The sequence below is a fragment of the Procambarus clarkii genome, chromosome 62, assembly GCF_040958095.1.
Source record: "Procambarus clarkii isolate CNS0578487 chromosome 62, FALCON_Pclarkii_2.0, whole genome shotgun sequence".
Taxonomy (NCBI): Eukaryota; Metazoa; Arthropoda; class Malacostraca; order Decapoda; family Cambaridae; genus Procambarus; species Procambarus clarkii.
Window position 1 is genome coordinate 16,776,823 of NC_091211.1, and position 24,000 is coordinate 16,800,822.

General features: G+C 48.2%; 1 protein-coding gene across 4 annotated transcripts in view; it reads right to left on the reverse strand.

The window, feature by feature from the left end:
* LOC123766446 (phosphatidylinositol 3,4,5-trisphosphate 3-phosphatase TPTE2) overlaps positions 1-24,000 on the reverse strand; it is a 98,236-nt gene that overhangs the window by 57,543 nt on the left and 16,693 nt on the right. Inside the window, exon 1 of one of the 4 annotated variants that reach the window (XM_045755555.2) lies at positions 22,880-23,034. The exons of 2 other annotated variants lie outside the window; for them this stretch is intronic. In XM_045755555.2, the coding sequence (XP_045611511.2) occupies positions 22,880-22,896 (17 nt within the window). In that variant the 5' untranslated portion in view covers positions 22,897-23,034. Of the gene's footprint in view, positions 1-19,886; positions 19,916-22,879; positions 23,035-24,000 lie in introns of those variants that run through there. One more of the 4 variants, XM_069308220.1, reaches the window with a different exon arrangement.

A 24,000-nucleotide genomic window follows, 5' to 3' on the forward strand; every position in this document is an offset into this window, starting at 1 on the left:
AAATGCTATGCCCAAGATTACTATCCGAGTGCCGGCGGTGGGGTGGTTCAAATAGCCTCGGCTATCACCTCATTTTGTCCAGTCGTGATGGTCAAGTGGATTAAGACGTCTTGTACATACCAGTTGCGTTGCTCCTGGGAGTATGGGTTCGAGTCACTTCTGGGGTGTGAGTTTTCAGTTATTTATATATATATATATATATATATATATATATATATATATATATATATATATATATATATATATATATACATATGTCGTACCTAGTAGCCAGAACGCACTTCTCAGCCTACTATGCAAGGCCCGATTTGCCTAATAAGCCAAGTTTTCCTGAATTAATATATTTTCTCTAATTTTTTTCTTATGAAATGATAAAGCTACCCATTTCATTATGTATGAGGTCAATTTTTTTATATTGGAGTTAAAATTAATGTAGATATATGACCGAACCTAACCAACCCTACCTAACCTAACCTAACCTATCTTTATAGGTTAGGTTAGGTTAGGTAGCCGAAAAAGTTAGGTTAGGTTAGGTAGTCGAAAAAACATTAATTCATGAAAACTTGGCTTATTAGGCAAATCAGGCCTTGCATAGTAGGCTGAGAAGTGCGTTCTGGCTACTAGGTACGACATATATATATATATAAAATGTACCTAATAGGCCAAGTTGCCTAACAAGCCCAAATTTCCTGAAATTATATATTTTTCACATTTTTTTCTTACAGACTCATAAAGCTGTCCATAACATGACACGATTGGATAATAAGTTAAAAGTAATATGGAAATTTAATCAAACCAAACCTACACACATACAGTTTGTTGAGATACACAGCTTCCCCGTACAGTGTGTCGAGGTGCACAGGATCATTACAGTCACCAATCACTAGTGTTACACTGTACGATCCTCAAGAACCAGCTGACATCCACAGTGTAACGCCTCACCTTACATAGTGTATAAACTGTAAAACTACAGAGTTACACCTGACTGGTACATACACACACCTCTCCTGCCGGCAAACCACTCTACACTCCAGGTTCTCCTGACAAACCGAACCATTGCCAGAGAACATGACATACAAAATGAAATTTGCGACTCCTCGAAGTCTACAACCGCTCTGAGCGCGAAATTGCAGTAGCCAATGACAAGGCAACATCAGTGGGACCGGCTGACGCCATATGCATAGTAACGAGGCCACGGTAATCGTGGCAACCAAAGCGGACCTACAGAAGATCCTGATCCGGAACGCCGGGTCCCACTACTGGAGGCGAACCTCTCAACGATTCCTCTCAGACAGATCAGTGTCGGGAAAACGGTATTTGTGAACAGGCTGAACCGCTGGTTATCAGGTGAGGTGTCCGACACCATAGTGCGGCAAGTGAACCAGGAAACCTCCTACCTCTGTACAAAAAGGAAGGAGGAACTGAAGAAGAGTCAAGAGAAGACCACCACGCCGCCGACCATCCAGAGGCAAGTCGCCACGACCGTAGACTTTGAACCTGACCAGTTCCCGAGCCTCCCTGCTATAAGCCAGATGCAGACTACGACCGTATCAACCCTACCAAACAGTGGCTCCTCCCAACAGATCACCCGGCCGCCACACTGGGGACCTAAGGACCAGCCAGCACCTTCACAGTCCCCTGCAGCACGTGCAGGCATTATCTCTTATTCGACTAGCGGAGAGGCTTACCGGACCAGACAATCAACGACTCGTCAAGGAACAACGCGCTGTACCTAGCCAACGGCCTCGACCCCATCATCGCCCCGGACGTAAGTCTCACTGCCACCACTACCACTCTGGAGACTACCACCAGGACGACCACCAGGTCGATCTCAACACAGACTCCAGAACCACCCAAGACCCGGGCGGCACAGAGGTATTTCCCTCTCCACCTCCCAACACTCCCACCATCACCATCTCAGCAGACGTGCTGTCTGCAAATACTAACAGCACCACCAACGCTCCTGAAATAGCTTCTATCACTAATCTACGATTCCTGAGCCTACCTCAGGCTGCGAGAGGAAAGACAAAACTACCAACTACGGATGTTACGGACTTCTCAGACGAGGAATCTTAGTAGGAGCTCCACCGCCACACCACAAATACGACACCTACTCAATACAAGACCTCCTCATGGAGGCCACCTCACCAAACTCCGACGACAGCACGGCCATATCAACTGGCAGCAAGGCTCAGCCAAAGAAAAAACGGAAGACCTAAAGGTCTTACTGTAGACCAAAAGGTCTACAGTAACCCACCAGCTCCATAACTGGTACACCAGCCCCATCCCCAGATCTCCAGTGTCAGCTATTGATACAGATAAGAGCTCCAAAGAGCCTCCACTTACGGTCACTATAAGTGAACCTGACTAGTGCTGCTTGGAACTTTTTGTTCTGAGTAGCTGAATCTAAAATAACAACACACAGAGTTACAGCCCCGCTCCTGTGCCAGGTAAGTCCTCTACGGGCTCACCATAGCCCGTGCTACTTGAAACTTTTTGTTCCCAGTAGCTGAATCTAAAGCAACAACAAACTTGTATGCATTACTCATGGCCGTGCCACGTTTTGGGTGGCTTAATGTTCATCAATCAACCACTTGTATGCACTTACTCTGCCTCCGTAGAGGTTGAAGACAGCAGCAACCTACAGTGTCCCTCAACACCACGCGCCAGGCCCAGTAAAACTGCAAAATGAACTTATGAGACAAAAAATTCAACTTTTCTCAAAAGTGATGGGCAGAGATCCCATATATATATATGTACAAAATGTACCAGCAAGTATATTATGAACGAAGCGCGTTTCGAGTTAGACCTTCGAGCATGGAAAAGTAGACTATAAGTCGAAAATTGACTTACGTAGATTATAATAAGACGTTGACCAGACCACACACTAGAAGTTGAAGGGACGATGACGTTTCTGTCCCTTAATAAGACAGTAATTGACAATACGTACTGACCCCACATACTGACCCCAACGTCCCTTTGTTTTGATGATGGAAATGTGTTAGTGTGAGGAGTGAGACACCAGGTCGGGAGGCCTGGTCGACGACCGGGCCGCGGGGACGCTAAGCCCCGGAAGCACCTCAAGGTAACCATCCATGCCCAACCACCGAGTCTGTGGTTCATTAACTTTCCCATCAAAAAAATTGTAAATATCGTACTGTCCAATATATGTGTCTCAGACCTTTGTGTTTTAGCAAACTCGGGTCAAAACCCGAGCCGTGTGAAGTAGTGTAAATGGCACTTGTTTCTCTTAGTTTAATTTATTATGCTCCTCATACCTATCCTGTGAACGTCAGTGATAAAGGTCACACAGGAATATAATGGATTTAGGAACTGAACCTCAAAAATTCGTTTAGCTAAGCATGGTATAGCACTAATGAGGTACTTACTTAATCTGTTAACATATAAATAAATCAAGAGTCTCGCCAGAGTTTAACACGAGTGTCATGTCAAAGAGTAACACACGCACTGGGTGACGCAATAGGTGACGCACTGGGTGACGCACTGGGTGACGCAATAGGAGACGCAATAGGTGACGCACTGGGTGGCGCACTGGGTGACGCACTGGGTGACGCAATAGGTGACGCACTGGGTGACGCACTGGGTGACGCACTGGGTGACGCAATAGGTGACGCACTGGGTGACGCACTTCTGGGTGCCGTAGTCCATCATATCCTGTACAGGCGAGTCAACAAAGACGGAGGCGCTCGTACGTAGATCCCGCATCACGCCGCCCCGGATTGATTGATTGATAAAGATTAAGCCACCCAAGAAGTGGCACGGGCATGAATAGCCCGTAAGTGGTGGCCCTTTTGAGCCATTACCAGTATCAATAGATGATACTGGAGACCTGTGGAGGTGCGACTGCACCCTGCGTGACGGGAGATGTCTCCCGGACCAAAGGTGACCAAATGGTGGACCGCCCCGGGTGATCCCGTATACTTTATAGATAGATGACGGCTTAGTGGACAGCGCTCGGGATACGTAGTCCTAAGCGCTTCCGGGTTCGATCCCCAGCGGAGGCGGAAACAAATGTGCAGTCTCTCTTTTACCCTGATGCCCCTGTTCACCTAACGGTAAATAGGTACCTGGGAGTTAGACAGCAGCTACGGGCTGCTTCCTGGGGGTGTGTAACAAAAAGGAGGCCTGGTCCAGGACCGGGCCGCGGGGACGCTAAGCCCAGAAATCAACTCAAGATAACCTCAACAAGATGAAGATATCAAGATATCACATTCCTCCCCCCCACCCCACCAAGAACCCCCCCCCCCCCCGGTCTCTTATAGCCTCAAACAAACAAACAAACTATTCTAGTTTGGATTACTGGTTGCAAAAATGAGGTCAGTGTAGAGGAAGAGGCTTCACTGGTTTATTTAACTAAATCACTCTGATGGCCAGAATCTTCACACTTCAATACGAACATCAAACTAAATTCTTCACTTATTTAAGGTATTAAGCCATCGAGGGGCTTTTGTTACCAGGTTTGGCAAGAGAGTTTATAAAGTTTAGTTTTCTCTCGGCGTATGGGTGAGAGAGCGGGGCGGCGGGTCCCTATCATGGGTATTTTTGTAAGCGAGCTCAGACCTGGCCCGCATGTGTCTTCACGCACCGCATGCGGTACCCCGCTCACCCCCCTGGCACCACGCACCGCATGCGGCAACCCGCTCATACCCCCTGGCATCACGCACCGCATGCGGTACCCCGCTCACCCCCCTGGCATCACGCACCGCATGCGGTAACCCGCTCACCCCCCTGGCACCACGCACCGCATGCGGTAACCCGCTCATACCCCAAAGCATCACGCACCGCATGCGGTAACCCGCTCATACCCCCTGGCACCACGCACCGCATGCGGTAACCCGCTCATCCCTCTGGCACCACGCACCGCATGCGGTAACCCGCTCATACCCCCTGGCATCACGCACCGCATGCGGTAACCCCTTTCTCTCCCGCAAGCTTGCGGGTAACCTATCACTCACCGCATGCCTCGAACCCCGACCCACCTGCCAGCACAGAGCGCCGCAACAAAACTGTCCTCACACTACACGAAACAATGTTGGCACTGTCAAATATAGTCTCAAACTCTCGGTGAATAACTGAAACTAATATTACGGCAATACACACGATAAATTGGACCAATAAGCGTGGGACTCTATAGTTCAGGTGGGTTACGGAGGATCGAACTCTCCCAATTTGACGTTTATGAAATCGGAAAACACAGACCGACAACTTAAGTCTATTATAACCCTCCCAAGATGGCACTGTAAATCACCCCCCACACACACTCGGGCACCCAGGTGTTCCCTGGCACTGTAAACCAGCTGTATGGCTCGTTACTGAGGCTAATTCTGTTCCTTAACTATGCATAAGACCAATCAGAGGTGATGCACTTTGTCCTATCAATGTTTGCTGAGGCAGACATTGTTGTGAGCCTTCAGGCACTCTGCTGAGTGTGTATAGTGTATATTATATAAACAGGTTAAAGGTCCCATTGGCCAGTGTTGTGAGAGTATGGTGTAGAGTGTGAGGTGAGGCTACACCTGGTGTGTAGAGTGTAGACTGTGAGGCGAGGCTACACCTGGTGTGTAGAGTGTGAGGCGAGGCTACACCTCGCGTGTAGAGTGTGAGGCGAGGCTACACCTCGCGTGTAGAGTGTGAGGCGAGGCTACACCTCGCGTGTAGAGTGTGAGGCGAGGCTACACCTGGTGTGTAGAGTGTAGACTGTGAGGCGAGGCTACACCTCGCGTGTAGAGTGTGAGGCGAGGCTACACCTCGCGTGTAGAGTGTGAGGCGAGGCTACACCTCGCGTGTAGAGTGTGAGGCGAGGCTACACCTCGCGTGTAGACTGTGAGGCGAGGCTACACCTCGCGTGTAGAGTGTAGACTGTGAGGCGAGGCTACACCTCGCGTGTAGAGTGTGAGGCGAGGCTACACCTCGCGTGTAGAGTGTAGACTGGGAGGCGAGGCTACACCTCGCGTGTAGAGTGTAGACTGGGAGGCGAGGCTACACCTCGCGTGTAGAGTGTAGACTGGGAGGCGAGGCTACACCTCGCGTGTAGAGTGTAGACTGGGAGGCGAGTTTACACCTCGCGTGTAGAGTGTAGACTGGGAGGCGAGGCTACACCTCGCGTGTAGAGTGTAGACTGGGAGGCGAGTTTACACCTCGCGTGTAGAGTTACTTGGCCTGGTTGTGTTGCCACTGAGGGCCATGTTGCGCTCCGCCTCACTTGTGTTTCCAGGTCACTTGTTACCACGCTCGTGTGCGCGGCAGGTGACGTGATCACTATAGCCCGTGCTACATGGATATTTTGTTCCCAGTAGTTGAATCTAAAACGAAAATAAACAACAGTGTGCGCGGCGCACATCTTCTGTGCCAGGTACGTCCACTACGGGCTCACCATAGCCCGTGCTACTTGTCACAGCCCCGCTCCTGTGCCCGGTAAGTCCACTACGGGCTCACCATAGCCCGTGCTACTTGTCACAGCCCCGCTCCTGTGCCAGGTAAGTCCACTACGGGCTCACCATAGTCCGTGCTACTTGTCACAGCCCCGCTCCTGTGCCAGGTAAGTCCACTACGGGCTCACCATAGTCCGTGCTACTTGTCACAGCCCCGCTCCTGTGCCAGGTAAGTCCACTACGGGCTCACCATAGTCCGTGCTACTTGTCACAGCCTCGCTCCTGTGCCAGGTAAGTCCACTACGGGCTCACCATAGCCCGTGCTACTTGTTACAGCCCCGCTCCTGTGCCAGGTAAGTCCACTACGGGCTCACCATAGTCCGTGCTACTTGTCACAGCCCCGCTCCTGTGCCAGGTAAGTCCACTACGGGCTCACCATAGCCCGTGCTACTTGTCACAGCCCCGCTCCTGTGCCAGGTAAGTCCACTACGGGCTCACCATAGCCCGTGATACTTGCCCCGCTCCTGTGCCAGGTAAATTACGGGCTCACCATAACCCGTGCTACTTGAATCTTGCTCCGAGAAGCTGAATCTATAACAACAACAAGATCCATCAGCCTAACAGCGTTCCTGTCCTCATCAATGGGGCATTTCACCTTGTCTCAGATCTATAAACAGTGTTGAAGGTCTGAGCGTGTTATTGGTATCAAGCCGTGACTCCTTAGCTAAAATACGCAGCGGAATCTTCACGTTACTGACTTGTCACGCTACGTTATCCTCACATCCTGACTCCATTATTTGGGAAGTTTCGAAGATAGAACCACTTACAATTGTGGCAATTTAGAGGTAAGTAGCCTATCGTACCTACTTGAAGATGTTGTAGCCTATCGTATCTACTTGAAGATGTTGTAGCCTATCGTATCTACTTGAAGATGTTGTAGCCTATCGTATCTACTTGAAGATGTTGTAGCCTATCGTACCTACTTGAAGATGTTGTAGCCTATTGTACCTACTTGAAGATGTTGTAGCCTATCGTACCTACTTGAAGATGTTGTAGCCTATCGTACCTACTTGAAGATGTTGTAGCCTATCGTACCTACTTGAAGATGTTGTAGCCTATCGTACCTACTTGAAGATGTTGTAGCCTATCGTACCTACTTGAAGATGTTGTAGCCTATCGTACCTACTTGAAGATGTTGTAGCCTATCGTACCTACTTGAAGATGTTGTAGCCTATCGTACCTACTTGAAGATGTTGGTGTGGACAGTGGACTTGCAGGCGATGAGTCACAATAACGTGGCTAAAGTATGTTGACCAGACCACACACTAGAAGGTGAAGGGACGACGACGTTTCGGTCCGTCCTGGACCATTCTCAAGTCGATTGTGAGAATGGTCCAGGACGGACCGAAACGTCGTCGTCCCTTCACCTTCTAGTGTGGGGTCTGGTCAATCGACAGGACTTTTTTGTAGAATGTGAATGTCAGCCAAGTTTATCTCTGGTAAGTTTGTGTTTATGGAGAGTCCCCGGTGTTTGTCTGTCGTGTTTGTAATCCGTTTACCTTGAAACCCCAAACTCCAGATTAACACATGAAACTTTACAGTTGTATACACATGCGTCCAGTTAACCCGACGTGCAGGTGTGCTTTATATAAGCTACGCAGAAGAGTAAGGTGGCAGGTGTGAGAAGCAGGTGTTTACATGGGCCAGCAGAGGTCGCTGGACCCGGATTTAATAAACCAGTTACGCAAACACTTACGAACCTGTACATCTTTCCTCAATCTTTGGCGGCTTTGGTTACATTTATTAAACAGTTTACAAGCATTAAAACTTCCCATCCAACTGTTGTTATTGTTATAAACAGCCTCCTGGTGCTTCGGAGCTCATTAACTGTTTAATAATTGTAAACAAAGCCGCCAAAGATTGAGAAAAGATGTGCAGGTTCGTAAGTGCGCGAGTAACTGCTTCGTGAATCCGAGTGGAGGGCTGCGTCACCTCCGAGGCTAATGCAGTTATTAGAAACATACAAATTAAAGAAATTAATTCAGATTTAGAAGAACTAAGAAATGCACAGAGACCTGAAAGCTGCAGTATTAAAAGTTATGACAAGTTCTGTAATAATAGGTATTTGTATGGTCAGCACAGTAACCGGACCAGGCAATGTGATGTAGTAATTGCGCGAATTCGCCTTGGCTATAGACACATCTGGCAGGTTAGTGAGGCTGAGCCACTACCAGAATATTCAGATTGTAAACTCTGTGATAAACCTTTAATGCACTCACTAGAACACTATATTGATGAATGTGAAACCGTAAAGGACTTTAGACCTCCTGGCCTATTGTACCACCAACTGTGTAACTATTTTATTGACTCAGGTGTTCTGGACGACATCCTAACAATTTACCCAAAATTTGCTTGTCCATTTTAAAGAATGAAGAACAATTTCTATTTATACTCTAAGCTGCATCACTTATGAACCCATCCCTGCCCTTGTGTGGCAGTGCACAATAGAAAGTTGTTGTCACATATTCACACATTAAAACATTGATTGTAACCATGATATATATGTGCTTCAGCCTACAGTTTAGACCTATTGTCTTATGTATGACCCTCTGTCCTGCGTGACAGTGAATACTAGCATTAACCTCAATTTAATAAGACTATCAAAATTCTCAGATTAGGCAAAATTGTAATTAATTTTGTCAATAAAGATGTTAATAATAATAATCCGAGGCTACACGCCAGGACCAGTTCAAAGCCTGAACGTCATCGCTGACGTCACACTGCGCGCCAACATGTTTTGGCGCTCTTTTTCAAATCGAATGGCGTTACGCTGCTGCTACTCTACGCTACCTTATCGTGCATCCGAATTGTACTGTGGCCCATGTGCCTGTAGCCAAACTTGTACTGTGGCCCATGTGCCTGTAGCCAAACTTGTACTGTGGCCCATGTGCCTGTAGCCAAACTTGTACTGTGGCCCATGCGCCTGTAGCCAAACTTGTACTGTGGCCCATGCGCCTGTAGCCAAACTTGTACTGTGGCCCATGCGCCTGTAGCCAAACTTGTACTGTGGCCCATGCGCCTGTAGCCAAACTTGTACTGTGGCCCATGTGCCTGTAGCCAAACTTGTACTGTGGCCCATGTGCCTGTAGCCAAACTTGTACTGTGGCCCATGTGCCTGTAGCCAAACTTGTACTGTGGCCCATGTGCCTGTAGCCAAACTTGTACTGTGGCCCATGTGCCTGTAGCCAAACTTGTACTGTGGCCCATGCGCCTGTAGCCAAACTTGTGCTGTGGCCCATGTGCCTGTAACGAAACTTGTACTGTGGCCCATGCTCAAGAATTCTGCCCGTTGCTCAGGTTTAAGTATTAAGTCTTAAGTGAAACTATGTCAAAAGTTTTTGAAAGTTTGGATATTCGTCAATTATTCTCTGGCATACATTATTGTCACCAGCTCCAGTAGGTCTGTAAGACGCCGCTCCCTTAACTAAAATGTCCAAGTTGTTCTACTAGTCTCATCGTCTTATTATTATTATTAAAAAGAAGTGCCGGACCAGCCGGGCTGTGGTGGGTATGTGGGCCTGCGGGCCGCTCCAAGCAACAGCCTGGTGGACCAAACTCTCACAAGTCAAGCCTGGCCTCGGGCCGGGCTTGGGGAGTAGAAGAACCCCCAGAACCCCATCAACCAGGTATTATTTTCTCAAGTACTATAGAGGGTAATTGAGCCATCGGTTAATACTTGAGTGATACACGTCCCTTCCTTGTCCTCTATGTTGGTACAACATGTTGTCATCCACCAGCTTCTGGGCGAGTCTCATCCCTCGTGTGTGGGTGTGGACTCTCATAGTCGTACTCATCTAGTTGTGCTTGAGGAGGTTGAGCTTCGTTTCTTCGGTCCCGCCTTTCAAATGTCAATCAATTGGTGTACAGATTCCTGAGCCTACTGGGCGCTATCATATCCACATTTGAAACTGTGTATGGAGTCAGCCTCCACCACATCACTGACTAATGCATTCCATTTACTAACTACTATGATACTGAAAAAGTCCTTTCTAGTGTCTGTGGCTCATTTGGGTACTCTGTTTCCACCCGTGTCCCCTTGTTCGCGTACCACCACTGCTGATAAAGATTCAGCCACCCAAGAGATGACACGGGCAAAATAGCCCGTAGGCACTCGTGCTAAATAACCTGTCCTTATGTACCCCGTCAATTCCCAAAAGAATTTTGTATGTGATCATGTCTCTCCGAGCTCTTCTGTCTTCCAGCGACGTGAGGTGCAATTCCCGCAGCCTTTCCTCGTAACTCATGCCTCTTAGTTCTGGGATTAGCCTAGTGGCATACCTTTGAACCTTCTCCAGCTTCGTTTTGTGCTCGACAAGGTACGGACTGCATGCAGGAGCCGCATACTCCAGAATTGGTCTTACATATGTGGTATACAAGGTTCTAAATGATTCCTTACACATATTTCTAAAGGTAGTTCTGATGTTAGCCAGCCTCGCATACTCCGCTGATTATATTCTTTTGACGTGGGCTTCAAGTGACAGGTTCCGTGTGATATCAACTCGCACATCTTTCAGTCCGTTTCGCGGAGGACTTCACTCTGTGTCCTTATACCTGACAGGCCCAACACTCTGGGCCTGTCAGGTGACGCTGGGTATCACCACTCTTGTATGGGCACCTCCAACACCCAACTGAGGCCTTCCTGCTTTCCACGCGGTATAACCCTACCTAAACTACTTTACACGCTCATACATGGCCTAAACTACGCAGATACATGGCCTAAACTACGCAGATACATGGCCTAAACTACGCTGATACATGGCCTAAACTACGCTCATACATGGCCTAAACTACGCAGATACTACCTAAACTACGGTATATATAGGGTGATGCATGGCGTGGACATGACCAGTGTTGAGTGGGAGGTGGTGAGGACCCGTCCCTCATATATTGTAAGCCACGTATCCGTACCTCAGGTTTATCACATATTACGTAAAGTGTGTTGGTTAGGCTGGCAATATACACCATCCTGCCTAGTTAATGAGGACGTGAGGGACTGGGTAATGCAGCACGGTATATTAGGTATTTATATGCGACTATGAGCGTGTGTAGTGGTGATGTTGGCCGGTGATGGCGGTGGGTGGTGATGTTGGCCGGTGATGGCGGTGGGTGGTGATGTTGGCCGGTGATGGCGGTGGGTGGTGATGTTGGCCGGTGATGGCGGTGGGTGGTGATGTTGGCCGGTGATGGCGGTGGGTGGTGATGTTGGCCGGTGATGGCGGTGGGTGGTGATGTTGGCCGGTGATGGCGGTGGGTGGTGATGTTGGCCGGTGATGGCGGTGGGTGGTGATGTTGGCCGGTGATGGCGGTGGGTGGTGATGTTGGCCGGTGATGGCGGTGGGTGGTGATGTTGGCCGGTGATGGCGGTGGGTGGTGATGTTGGCCGGTGATGGCGGTGGGTGGTGATGTTGGCCGGTGATGGCGGTGGGTGGTGATGTTGGCCGGTGATGGCGGTGGGTGGTGATGTTGGCCGGTGATGGCGGTGGGTGGTGATGTTGGCCGGTGATGGCGGTGAGTGGTGATGTTGGCCGGTGATGGCGGTGGGTGGTGAGTGTGGAGGGACCCACAGGGAAGGACAGGGCAGCCGCGAGCGCTTTGTCATGGGTTCGTATCCTGGCCGGGGAGGATTTACTGGGCGCAAATCCTTAACTGTAGCCTCTGTTTAACTCAACAGTAAAATGTGTACTTGGTTGTAACAAGGATTCTTCGCGGCGGGGATCGTATTCCAGGGACCTGCCCGAAACGCTACGCGTACTAGTGGCTCTACAAGAATGTAACAACTCTTCTATATCTCAAAAAAAAAAAGACTTTAATCATTGTGTCACACAAGAGGCTCCCCGTCTCTACCGCAGGACCCAGGGTCCTGTACTCTAGGGTCCCCTCACCTCAACAAGGGCGCACATCTCCTGTGCCAGGTGAGTACGGCGGGCTCACCATAGCCCGTGCTACTTCCAACCTTCCCAGTAGCTGAATCTAAAACAACAAACAACAACGTCAACAAGGGTCAGCTAGGCTACAGTAACTACAGTAACCTCCCCTGAGCGGTTACACACCATAAGGTCATGAAAGGTCACCACAGAATACTGGCACCGATCACCCCCCCCCCGACAAAAAATTGTTTTTATTTTGGACAACCAAAATTTATGTGGCCGAGGGTTGGTTAATGTCCAATAAAGTCCAGCTAGTTTCCCACTCACCAAAAGCATTCCCCCCCCCCCCAGCTCCGTCCTCAGTCCCGTAAGACTGAGTCGCCGCCCCTACCACATGAGTCCGGGGCCTCACACACACTGGGGATGCACAGTATGCACTTTTGCGCTACCGCTCACAGGATGAGTATGGGGTGCACAATAAACTAGCCGCTTTCGGCGGCAACAATCAAAATCAAATCACCCAACACGGCCAAGCCTCCCCCCCTTAACTGGCCAGTGTGGAGCACCTTGGGACCTTCCTGGTGAGAGGGTGGAGCCCACCTCCCCACCATGGACCCAGCAAGAGGGGGGAGCCCACCTCCCCACCATGGACCCAGCAAGAGGGGGGAGCCCACCTCCCCACCATGGCCCCAGCAAGAGGGGGGAGCCCACCTGCCCACCATGGCCCCAGCAAGAGGGTGGAGCCCACCTGCCCACCATGGACCCAGCAAGAGGGGGGAGCCCACCTCCCCACCATGGACTCAGCAAGAGGGTGGAGCCCACCTCCCCACCATGGCCCCAGCAAGAGGGTGGAGCCCACCTCCCCACCATGGACCCAGCAAGAGGGTGGAGCCCACCTCCCCACCATGGCCCCAGCAAGAGGGTGGAGCCCACCTCCCCACCATGGACCCAGCAAGAGGGGGGAGCCCACCTCCCCACCATGGACTCAGCAAGAGGGTGGAGCCCACCTCCCCACCATGGCCCCAACAAGAGGGTGGAGCCCACCTCCCCACCATGGACCCAGCAAGAGGGTGAAGCCCACCTCCCCACCATGGACCCAGCAAGAGGGTGGAGCCCACCTCCCCACCATGGCCCCAACAAGAGGGTGGAGCCCACCTCCCTACCATGGACTCAGCAAGAGGGTGGAGCCCACCTCCCCACCATGGACTCAGCAAGAGGGTGGAGCCCACCTCCCCACCATGGCCCCAACAAGAGGGTGGAGCCCACCTCCCCACCATGGACTCAGCAAGAGGGTGGAGCCCACCTCCCCACCATGGACCCAGCAAGAGGGTGGAGCCCACCTCCCCACCATGGCCCCAACAAGAGGGGGGAGCCCACCTCCCCACCATGGACTCAGCAAGAGGGTGGAGCCCACCTCCCCACCATGGCCCCAACAAGAGGGTGGAGCCCACCTCCCCACCATAGACTCAGCAAGAGGGTGGAGCCCACCTCCCCACCATATGGACCCAGCAAGAGGGTGGAGCCCACCTCCCCACCATGGCCCCAACAAGAGGGTGGAGCCCACCTCCCCACCATGGACTCAGCAAGAGGGTGGAGCCCACCTCCCCACCATGGACTCAGCAAGAGGGTGGAGCCCACCTCCCCACCATGGCCCCAACAAGAGGGTGGAGCCCACCTCCCCACCATGGACTCAGCAAGAGGGTGGAGCCCACCTCCCCACCATGGACCCAGCAAGAGGGTGGAGCCCACCTCCCCACCCTGGACCCAGCAAGAGGGTGGAGCCCACCTCCCCACCATGGACCCAACAAGAGGGTGGAGCCCACCTCCCCACCATGGACCCAGCAAGAGGGTGGAGCCCACCTCCCCACCATGGACTCAGCAAGAGGGTGGAGCCCACCTCCCCACCATGGACCCAGCAAGAGGGTGGAGCCCACCTCCCCACCATGGACCCAACAAGAGGGTGGAGCCCACCTCCCCACCATGGACCCAGCAAGAGGGTGGAGCCCACCTCCCCACCATGGACTCAGCAAGAGGGTGGAGCCCACCTCCCCACCATGGACTCAGCAAGAGGGTGGAGCCCACCTCCCCACCATGGACTCAGCAAGAGGGTGGAGCCCACCTGCCCACCATGGACCCAGCAAGAGGGTGGAGCCCACCTCCCCACCATGGACTCAGCAAGAGGGTGGAGCCCACCTCCCCACCATGGACCCAGCAAGAGGGTGGAGCCCACCTCCCCACCATGGACCCAACAAGAGGGTGGAGCCCACCTCCCCACCATGGCCCCAACAAGAGGGTGGAGCCCACCTCCCCACCATGGCCCCAACAAGAGGGTGGAGCCCACCTCCCCACCATGGCCCCAACAAGAGGGTGGAGACTATCCACAACCTTGACATTAACGAGAGGGTGGAGCCTACCCCCACCTCCCCTTTAACTATTCCACACTTGACATTTGGGAAGTTGGTGTGGAAGAGGGCCCCATCTTCCTTCCCTGCCCATCACCTGCGCCCTCCCACTACTCTACTCTACCCCTACCTTCACTAACACGGGCCCCTCCACCACCTGACACACCTCCCTCCCTTACCCCTCCACTCTCCTCACTACTTGCATCACCTTACTCTAAAGTAACCCAAAACAAAACATAAAACTAATTTTCCCTTCTGTCATGACAACATCATATGTGATCACAACAGCCACCGTTAGTCTACCTTCTCTAACATTAATGTCATGCACAATTAGTACCTGGAACTATACCAGGTGAAGTCATTCACATATCCATACATTACTAGGCCTATTGATATAGCTCGGGTGCAGGGGGGGGGGTGTAAAACCCTGGTTTGTGCCTCGGAGAGGCTGCGGGATCCAGTAAGTTCAGTAGAACTTCGGTTTCAACTCTTTTAACCCTGTCGTAGCTCAGTCGATTAAGGCAGTGTCTGGGATGCTCCCGGACGCGGGTTCGAATCCTCGTCACGGGTCTTGTGGATTTGTTCAGTACTAGCCAAACTCTACCATATTCCCCTTTCACAAAACATTTGTTCCTCGCGCCATTTTCACTTCCGTTCAGTTTTGTCTGGCACAAACCAAACTTTGTGTACCTAAACCTAACACCTTTTGTTCTTTATTTATTCCTCTGGTATTCCACACAGCCAAACTATCCAGCCTTTGTTTACCGAGACCTTTGCAAGTGCGGACGTCAGATCAGTGACACATTAGTTCCCACCTTTACATGGCTCAGCCTCCAGGGGTCACACTCCTGCTTCATACCTGGTTGATGGGGTTCTGGGAGTTGTTCTACTCCCCAAGCCCGGCCCGAGGCCAGGCTTGACTTGTGAGAGTTTGGTCCACCAGGCTGTTGCTTGGAGCGGCCCGCAGGCCCACATACCCACCACAGCCCGGCTGGTCCGGAACTTCTCTTAGAAAACAGTCCAGTTTTCTCTTGAAGATGTCCACGGTTGTTCCGGCAATATTACTCCTCAGTTATAACTGGAAACCTCAATTTATGACGATATATAAGACTTTCAAGTGAGTGAAAAGAAGCACTCAAAAAATATTAAAACTTACCCAGGTAAAAAAATAATAAATGCAAAAGGTATCCTTTACCAGGGATAAATATTAACAATAAGTGTGCCTAAATCACGAAAATAAACACGTGATTAAAAATGTGACAGTGTCAGACCACGGAGAAAAATTGAAACAGGAATTTCCTTAAGTACTTTCGTATATTAATACTCCTGAAGATGTATTAATATACGAAAGTACTTAAGGAAATTCCTGTTTAAATTTTCCTCCGTGGTCTGACACTGTCACATTAACAATAATAATAGGCGTAATAATATTATATAATAACCAGTAAAACAATAATACTAATAATAATAACAACAGAGCAACAGAGCATCCAACGGTTTGTTCCAACTTAAATCTCTGTTGGTCATTTAGGTATTTTCTCTCCACAGTTACAAAGGCGACAGTGCAACCCGTCCTCTTAAAAAATAACGTCACTTTTCGCTGGTATGCGCACTATGGCCAAATTTGGACGTAATTTGAAATTAAATCGACTCACAAAAGTGACGTACTGTTCCGTTTTCTGTTTGAGTCGTCCGGCTTACTCGGTAAGGTTAGGAGAGGATTCTTTCCATCATCAGTCTTGTGGCAAGTGTCCAGACCTGTGAAAACTTGCCAATCAGCTGTTGTTGTTGTTATAAACAGCCTCCTGGTGTTTCGGAGCTCATTAACTGTTTAATAATTGTAAACAAAGCCGCCAAAAATTGAGAAAAGATGGATAGGAGCCAGATTCACGAAGCAGTTACGCAAGCACTTACAAACCTTTACATCTTTTCTCAATCTTTGTTTACAATTACTAAACAGTTAATGAGCTCCGAAGCACCAGGAGGCTGTTTATAACAACAACAACAGCTGATTGGGAATTCCTCATGCTTGTGAACTGTTTAATACATTAAACCTAAGCCGTCAAAGATTGAAGAATGATGTACACGCTCGTAAGTATTTGCGTAACTGCTTCGTGCATCTGGCCCCAGGTTCGTAAGTACTTGCGTAACTGCTTCGTGTATCTGGCCCCAGGTTCGTCGGTGCTTGCGTAACTGCTTCGTGTATCTGGCGAGGCTGCGTTCTGCATAGCTCACACACATGGGGGTAAAAGGCCCGCCTGTGGGTAGCCTAGTGATAGTTTTTGGGTTTGGTTCTTGCCCCCCCTCACTCACAGGTGCGTATTGGGCTCTCTTTGGTAGTGGGATCCTGAATTGTTTATTTACGATAATTTTTCGCCATTTTCAAGATATACATTACACATGTGGGATTTCATCTTCTGGAAAGTCTTTTAGTCTAAGATAGTGTCCCACATGACAGCGACCTGTGTGAGGCGGCGAGACCTGAAGGCTGTGTTGATTATGACCCCTGAGGCACCTGTAAGGGTTCCCAGGACAAACTAATTACCTGCTTGTGGACAAGCAAGATTAACGTTGAGGTCTAATACCGTCCATGCTTTTTAGGTTCATGATCGACCCGTATTCTACCTGTTGCCTTTCTTCGGCATATTGACTAGTCGGGGACTGCGGTTCCCGGACGACTCAATCAATCAACTGGTTAATTCTTGGGGAAGGAAAGGTGGCGTTGGGGCGGGAGTGTGTGTATCGATCCCTGGGTCGACATGCAGGGCCTCTATAGTTAGTTGTGTGTACCTTCCTTGTTACCCCACGAGGCTGTGTAAACACTCATACCTTCCCTTGTTAAGCTCCGTGCTGGGCCCAGCCTAGGCAAGTGAGCTGACACTAACGCCAATATTTAGGCTGAACAAATCTACAAGGGTCGTGACGAGGATTCGAACCTGCGTCCGGGAGCATCCCGGAATCCTCGTCACGGCTGTTGTAGATTTGTTCATTTGATGCATCACGTTAGTGTGATGCTCTGTGTGTAATATTTAAGCTTCTATATTATCTCTGAGGCTCGTGGGACACTCAGGGGGGAACAGAATGCAAAGAGTAACAATCAATCAAATCAAATAAACTCCATATATAGTGAAAAGCGCTGTGCCTCAGGGCACAGTCCTTGCACCGCCGATTTTTTCTCTCATTTTCATATCAGACGCAAATACACACTAATCCCAGCTTCGTCATCCTTTGCGGATGGTACGAGAAGCAGCATGAAAATTACTTCTGCAGAAGACACTAAATAACTACAAGCCTATATCAGTAAGAAGTGATCGGTTGGGCAACGGAAAATAACATAATGTTTAACAGTGATAGTTTAGGTACTTGGGTATGACACTTTGAGATATATACAAGAGTTGTTACATTCTTGTAGAGCCACTAGTACGCGTAGCGTTTCGGGCAGGTCCCTGGAATACGATCCCCGCCGCGAAGAATCCTTGTTACAACCAAGTACACATTTTACTGTTGTGTTAAACAGAGGCTACAGTTAAGGATTTGCGCCCAGTAAATCCTCCCCGGCCAGGATACGAACCCATGACAAAGCGCTCGCGGAACGCCAGGCGAGCGTCTTACCACTGCACCACGGAGACTGGAGACATGAAGACCTTAAAACGAAACGGGTAGAGCACACAATCAACATGATGAAGATCTGGGAATTATCATGTCTGACGAGCTGACATTTAGTGAATTTAACGAAACAAATATGGCGGCAGCCAGGAAAATTATAAGATAGATTCTGAGATCGTTGAAATCCAGCGACCCCACAGAAAAGCTAATTCTAAAATGACTGGTGTTGTCCCTTCTTCACTTCCCCTTTCACATGAGGATATATTTCTGAAATAGAGGGAATAGATAGAACATATATAGCAGAGAAGTATATATATACTTGCCTTCTACTATATATAGAAGTATATATATTGGCCGAAACGCTATGCTTACTAGTGGCTTTAGGTATTGTATGTACTACCTCTATCTTTAAATCTAACAGAATGTTTGTACTGTAACGCTGCAACTATGTATGTACTGTTCCTAAATAAATTATTATTATTATTATTATATACAGCACACAAAACACGCTAAAGCCTTTAAACTTTTGAGACGGTCTCGAAGCTCTCAAAATGTACTCCCTTGAGAGGAGACGAGAGGTATCAAATAATATATACAAGAAAGATGCTGGAGGGGCTCCACGTCCTCCAGCAAATTTATACAATACAGTCCCAACATTCTGGAGCAAACGACATGGCAGGAAATGTAGAATACAGCCAATGAGGAGTAGAGGTGCCACACTCAGACAACACTGTGTGGCCATCAGAGGTCCAAGGCTATCCAGCACCTTCCCAGCGAATATAATACAGCCAGAACAAAGGGCAGGCCCGAGACCAGCCTGCAGGAGCACAACTCGCACAATCAACACAGTAAAAGAGGTCGCATTTGTAGGTATATTTCCTGTAGGTCCAGGACGGACAGAAACATCTTCTCATCATCTTATGATGTGTGGTTTGGTCATCATATTTCCTGTAGCCTTTGAACGTGACTGTCATCATCTTTCATCATTAGTCTGTCTAGCATGAGGGTCATCTTTATCTAGTCATCAACTGCATACTAAGATCCATGTCATTTTCTATTTCTAAAATGCTTGAGGTGGAAGCATCGTGGTACGATGCTTCAAGTAACCCCATACATGAGTCAGCGAGCACACCACCTGTTGACGGACCCAATATAATGCCCAACTCTCGATACAATTGATATTTTAAGCAGAAGTAATTGTAGTGTATACATAGGTCGATGGACCTATCAGTCTCCTGCTTTATATATATTTTATATATATATATATATATATATATATATATATATATATATATATATATATATATAAATATAGGGAGGGAGTACCACCTCTGGCTGGAAGAAGGGGACCCTTAGCCTCGGAGGAAACCACACATAATGCATTATATATATATATATATATATATATATATATATATATATATATATATATATATATATATATATATATATATATATATATATATATACCCAAAAGTAAAAAAGGAGGCCAAAGATGTAATCATCTCCACCCGCAAGCACATATAGGTAAGAATAATTAAGAACTTAATTAAATTTACCTGAGGCCCGCCATGTCTGGACGGGAACAGTAAGCCAGCAGCTTGTCAAAGGTCCTCCTCGCCTATTTAACCTGAAAGTTTTTTCCAACTGGATTTTGACCTGCAAAAACGTCTTTACATTGATGGCTTGGGCGGGAAGGCAGGTCCGTGGGTTTATAACCCTATGGGTGAAAAAGCATCAGTTTTCTGCCCTACATTGTGGCTCGTTTAGTTTAAAGCTGTAACTCCTTGTAGCGTTACATGTGACCTTTTTAAGTTTCGAGGAAATCCGCCCTGTCATTTCTGGTTTGCAGTGTTGTTGTTGTTGTTAAAGATTCGCTACCTGGAACAAAAAGTTTCAAGCAGCACGGGCTATGGTGAGCCCGTAGTGTTGGTCGTGTGGCACTCAACCGTTCCTGGTATGAGAGTTGACTTAGTTCTGGGGTGATTTTTGTCACTCTGTATTGTACTTTCCCCGAAGAAGAAGACATGGTCTCCATGCTTAGATACTGCCATGCTTCCAGTGGAGAAAGAGCTGGTCAGAAAACTACCGTCCGATCAGCTTACCATCACACAGCTACAAGCTCCTGGAGAGAATCCTGAGGGAGGGAATCATACAGCATCTCACAGAGAACAATCTTGTAATATCAAGGCAACATGGGGTTGTTAAAAATAGATCCTGCCTCACTAACTTGCTCACATTTCTGACAACAGTAACCGGCTATTGTGACAAAGGACTTCCAGTAGATGTAGCTTACATGGACTTTGTTAAAACTTTTGACAAGGTACCACATGAGAAACTGGCAAGGAAATTACAGGCACATGGAATAAATGGGAGAATACTGGAGTGGATAAAACAATGGTTAAAACATAGAAGACAAAGTGGAGCCAAATGGGAATGAATCTGATTGGGGAAATGTCTTAAGTGGGGTGCCACAGGGGTCCATTTTGGGGCCAACCCATTTAGTCATATACACCAATGACATAGATGAGAATATTACAAACCACATCAATAAATTTGCAGATGACACAAAGATCTGTGGTAAAGTGGGAAGTGAAAGTGATATTGAGACCTTACAAAGATATCCACACGAACTCCTCAAACGGTCAGATGACTGACAAAAGCTTTTTAATGTCGATAAATGCAAGACCCTCCACGTGGGGCATGACAATCCACGTCACAACTACCAGACTGACAGCACTACCTTACAACAGATAGATAAAGATAAGGACCTTGGAGTCAGACTCCATCATTCACTAAAAGTTGCACAACAAGGGGAAGCGGAAGTAAAAAAAGCGAACCAAACCCTGAAAATAATCAAACATTCCTTTACCTTCAAGGACAAGAACGTAGTCGTTCAACTGTGTATAGTTCTCTGGTGCGTCCCCACCTGGAGTATTGTATCCAGGCATGGAGACCTCATCTCCAGAAAGACACAGCTGCTCTGGAGAAGGTGCAACACCGGGCAACAAAAATCATACTAGAGCTTAGTCATCTCTCATACCAGGAAGGGTTGAGGGCCACAGGGCTAACAGCACTGTAAATCATGCATGACAGGGCGGATCTCATCGAAACTTTTAAAATACTCAACAATTTGGAGGCTGTTGATCCAGACAATTTCTTTAAAAGGTCTGAAGTAACACGAACGAGGACCAACGGGTTCAAGCTCAACAAACCACAATGTAGGACAGAAAACGGGGGATACTTTTTCACCCATATGGCTGTAAACTGGTGGAACCGCCTACCCGCCCAAGCCATAAACGCCAAACCTCTGTTGGGGATTTTAAAATACATCTGGAAAAGATTATCAGGGCAAATGGGGGGGGGGAAGCTTTGACAAGCCGCCGGCTTCCTGTCCTCATGGAGGCCACAAATATGGCCCTGAGGTAAACAAGATACAGTAGTCCAAATGGTCCCACACCAGATATTTGTACAGTTGAGTAACCACTTTCTCTTCCGTTAAGTTAAAAGGTTGGTTTAACTATTTCTATGGTTTGGTCAGCTTGTTTCAGTGGTTGTAGTTCCCACGTGTTGTGCAACCTCCTTGCACGAGTCGTGGATCCTCACCCCTACAGGCTCTGTTATTCTTCCATCTGCTGCATGGTAGTGTTGTTGTTGTTGCGATAAAGCTATATACACCCAGGGGTGTATCCTGCCACACTGTGTATACACCCAGGGGTGTATCCTGCCACTGTATACGCCCAGGGGTGTATCCTGCCACTGTATACACCCAGGGGTGTATCCTGCCACTGTATACACCCAGGGGTGTACCCTGCCACTGTGTATACACCCAGTTTACTCTAGTCGTCAAGTACAACCAGTAACTTAAGAATGGCTGCATGTTGGTCAGTAAGGTATTCTAATGACCATAACCCTCCTACAGGCGATGAGTCACAATAACCTGGCTAAAGTATGTTGACCAGACCACACACTAGAAGGTGAAGGGACGACGACGTTTCGCTCCGTCCTGGACCAGTACTTGCAGTACACAATCGATTTGAGAATGGTCCAGGACGGACCGAAACGTCGTCGTCCCTTCACCTTCTAGTGGGTGGTCTGGTCAACATAACCCTCCTGTGAGTGATAAGTATTCAACCCAACAACAACAAGCCCGTATCGGAAGCACTATTCCTGCAAAAAGGCGTATGTAGACACACCCATCCTCGCTGCAACTAGGAAAGAAACTTATTGCCATTGCAACACGCGGGGTTAAGCGCCGACACTACTCCATTACCAGAAATTGCAACCAAAAACTTCAGGTTTGTCTCGCTGTGTGTTGGTCATGCCCATGCTGGGCTGCATGATGGGCACAAGGTGTATTTTCTAACACGTGGGACACTTTGCTACTATTTTTCTCACATTATGCCATGTAGTATATACATAATAACAACAATTCTATATCGCAGAACGTTTGTTTACAAAGACAAGTCTTTAAGTGAATGTTTTGGGTGTGAGACACTGTACTAGTGTAGTCACGTGTGTTGAGCAGTGTGGGAGAGAGGGCGGGACGTACCTGTGGCTGGTGTCCATCCAGGGTGGGTCACCAGAGATTATTCATCACCAAGACGACTCCTTACTCACTCACTCACTGCTCAGTTCTCAATTTACTCAAGCTCTATATACAAAAATCGAACACTTTGAATGTTAACTACAAAGTATATATATATATATACATTAAAAACATATAATATTTTCATATTAAAAGCTAATTGTCTTGTACATCTGTTTTATTCTTCTATATATTTTGTATTAGATGTAATTGGTTTAGTCATGAGGTGCACGCCCTCGCAGCTCTCGCTAGCACACCCTCCCCGCCTGACTTAACGTGACACACTGACATGCCTCTCGTGCGGTCTAACACACCTACCAGGGAAAACGTGTCACAATATTACTATTATTATGTATTTTGTTCTTTGACAAGTACAAACCTTCTTCATTAATTTATTATACAACCTTATATCACATTACTCTACAGATAAACACTATTTTGTCGATTTTTTATACCGAAACAAAATGGTTTTTATTTTATCGTGCGTCCGCCAGCACTGCCGCCTCTGTCTGATTTACCTGTCATTAAATTTCCTGAATTTTGCTTTTAACTTTTAAATTAATATATTTATTTGTTTAATTCTCGCCAATATAATATATTCTGAATACTAGGGATGGTTCATATAAAGTACTGGTTGAACAAAATCAATGCTATATGCTGACTCTGATAAGGAAACTGTTTGGTGACGTTTTATTGACGTAAAAATATGCCTCATAATATGTCTGGTATACGGTAAACTTTTTGTCGCACAGGACAGTCATGGCGGTCACCCATCCATTTACTGGATGAAGCCAACGGTGCTTTACTTGACTGACCAAGCAACGTTCCCGCACCAGCTAACAACTTTAGATAAGACAGTATACACGGGAACCTTAAACCTTATTCATGGTGAATAAATACTTCATGATATGAGAGGTTGTGGCGTCGCCGTGTCTAGGGGGGTGGGGGGCGCCTCGCCCTCCAGGGGGGCACCTGTTCACCTCGCCCCCCGGGCACCTGTACCTACAACATCTCCCACGCCACGCACATGTCTCCATTACCCTCCACCATTAATACTGTAATCAACATGTCAACATTGCCGCGTA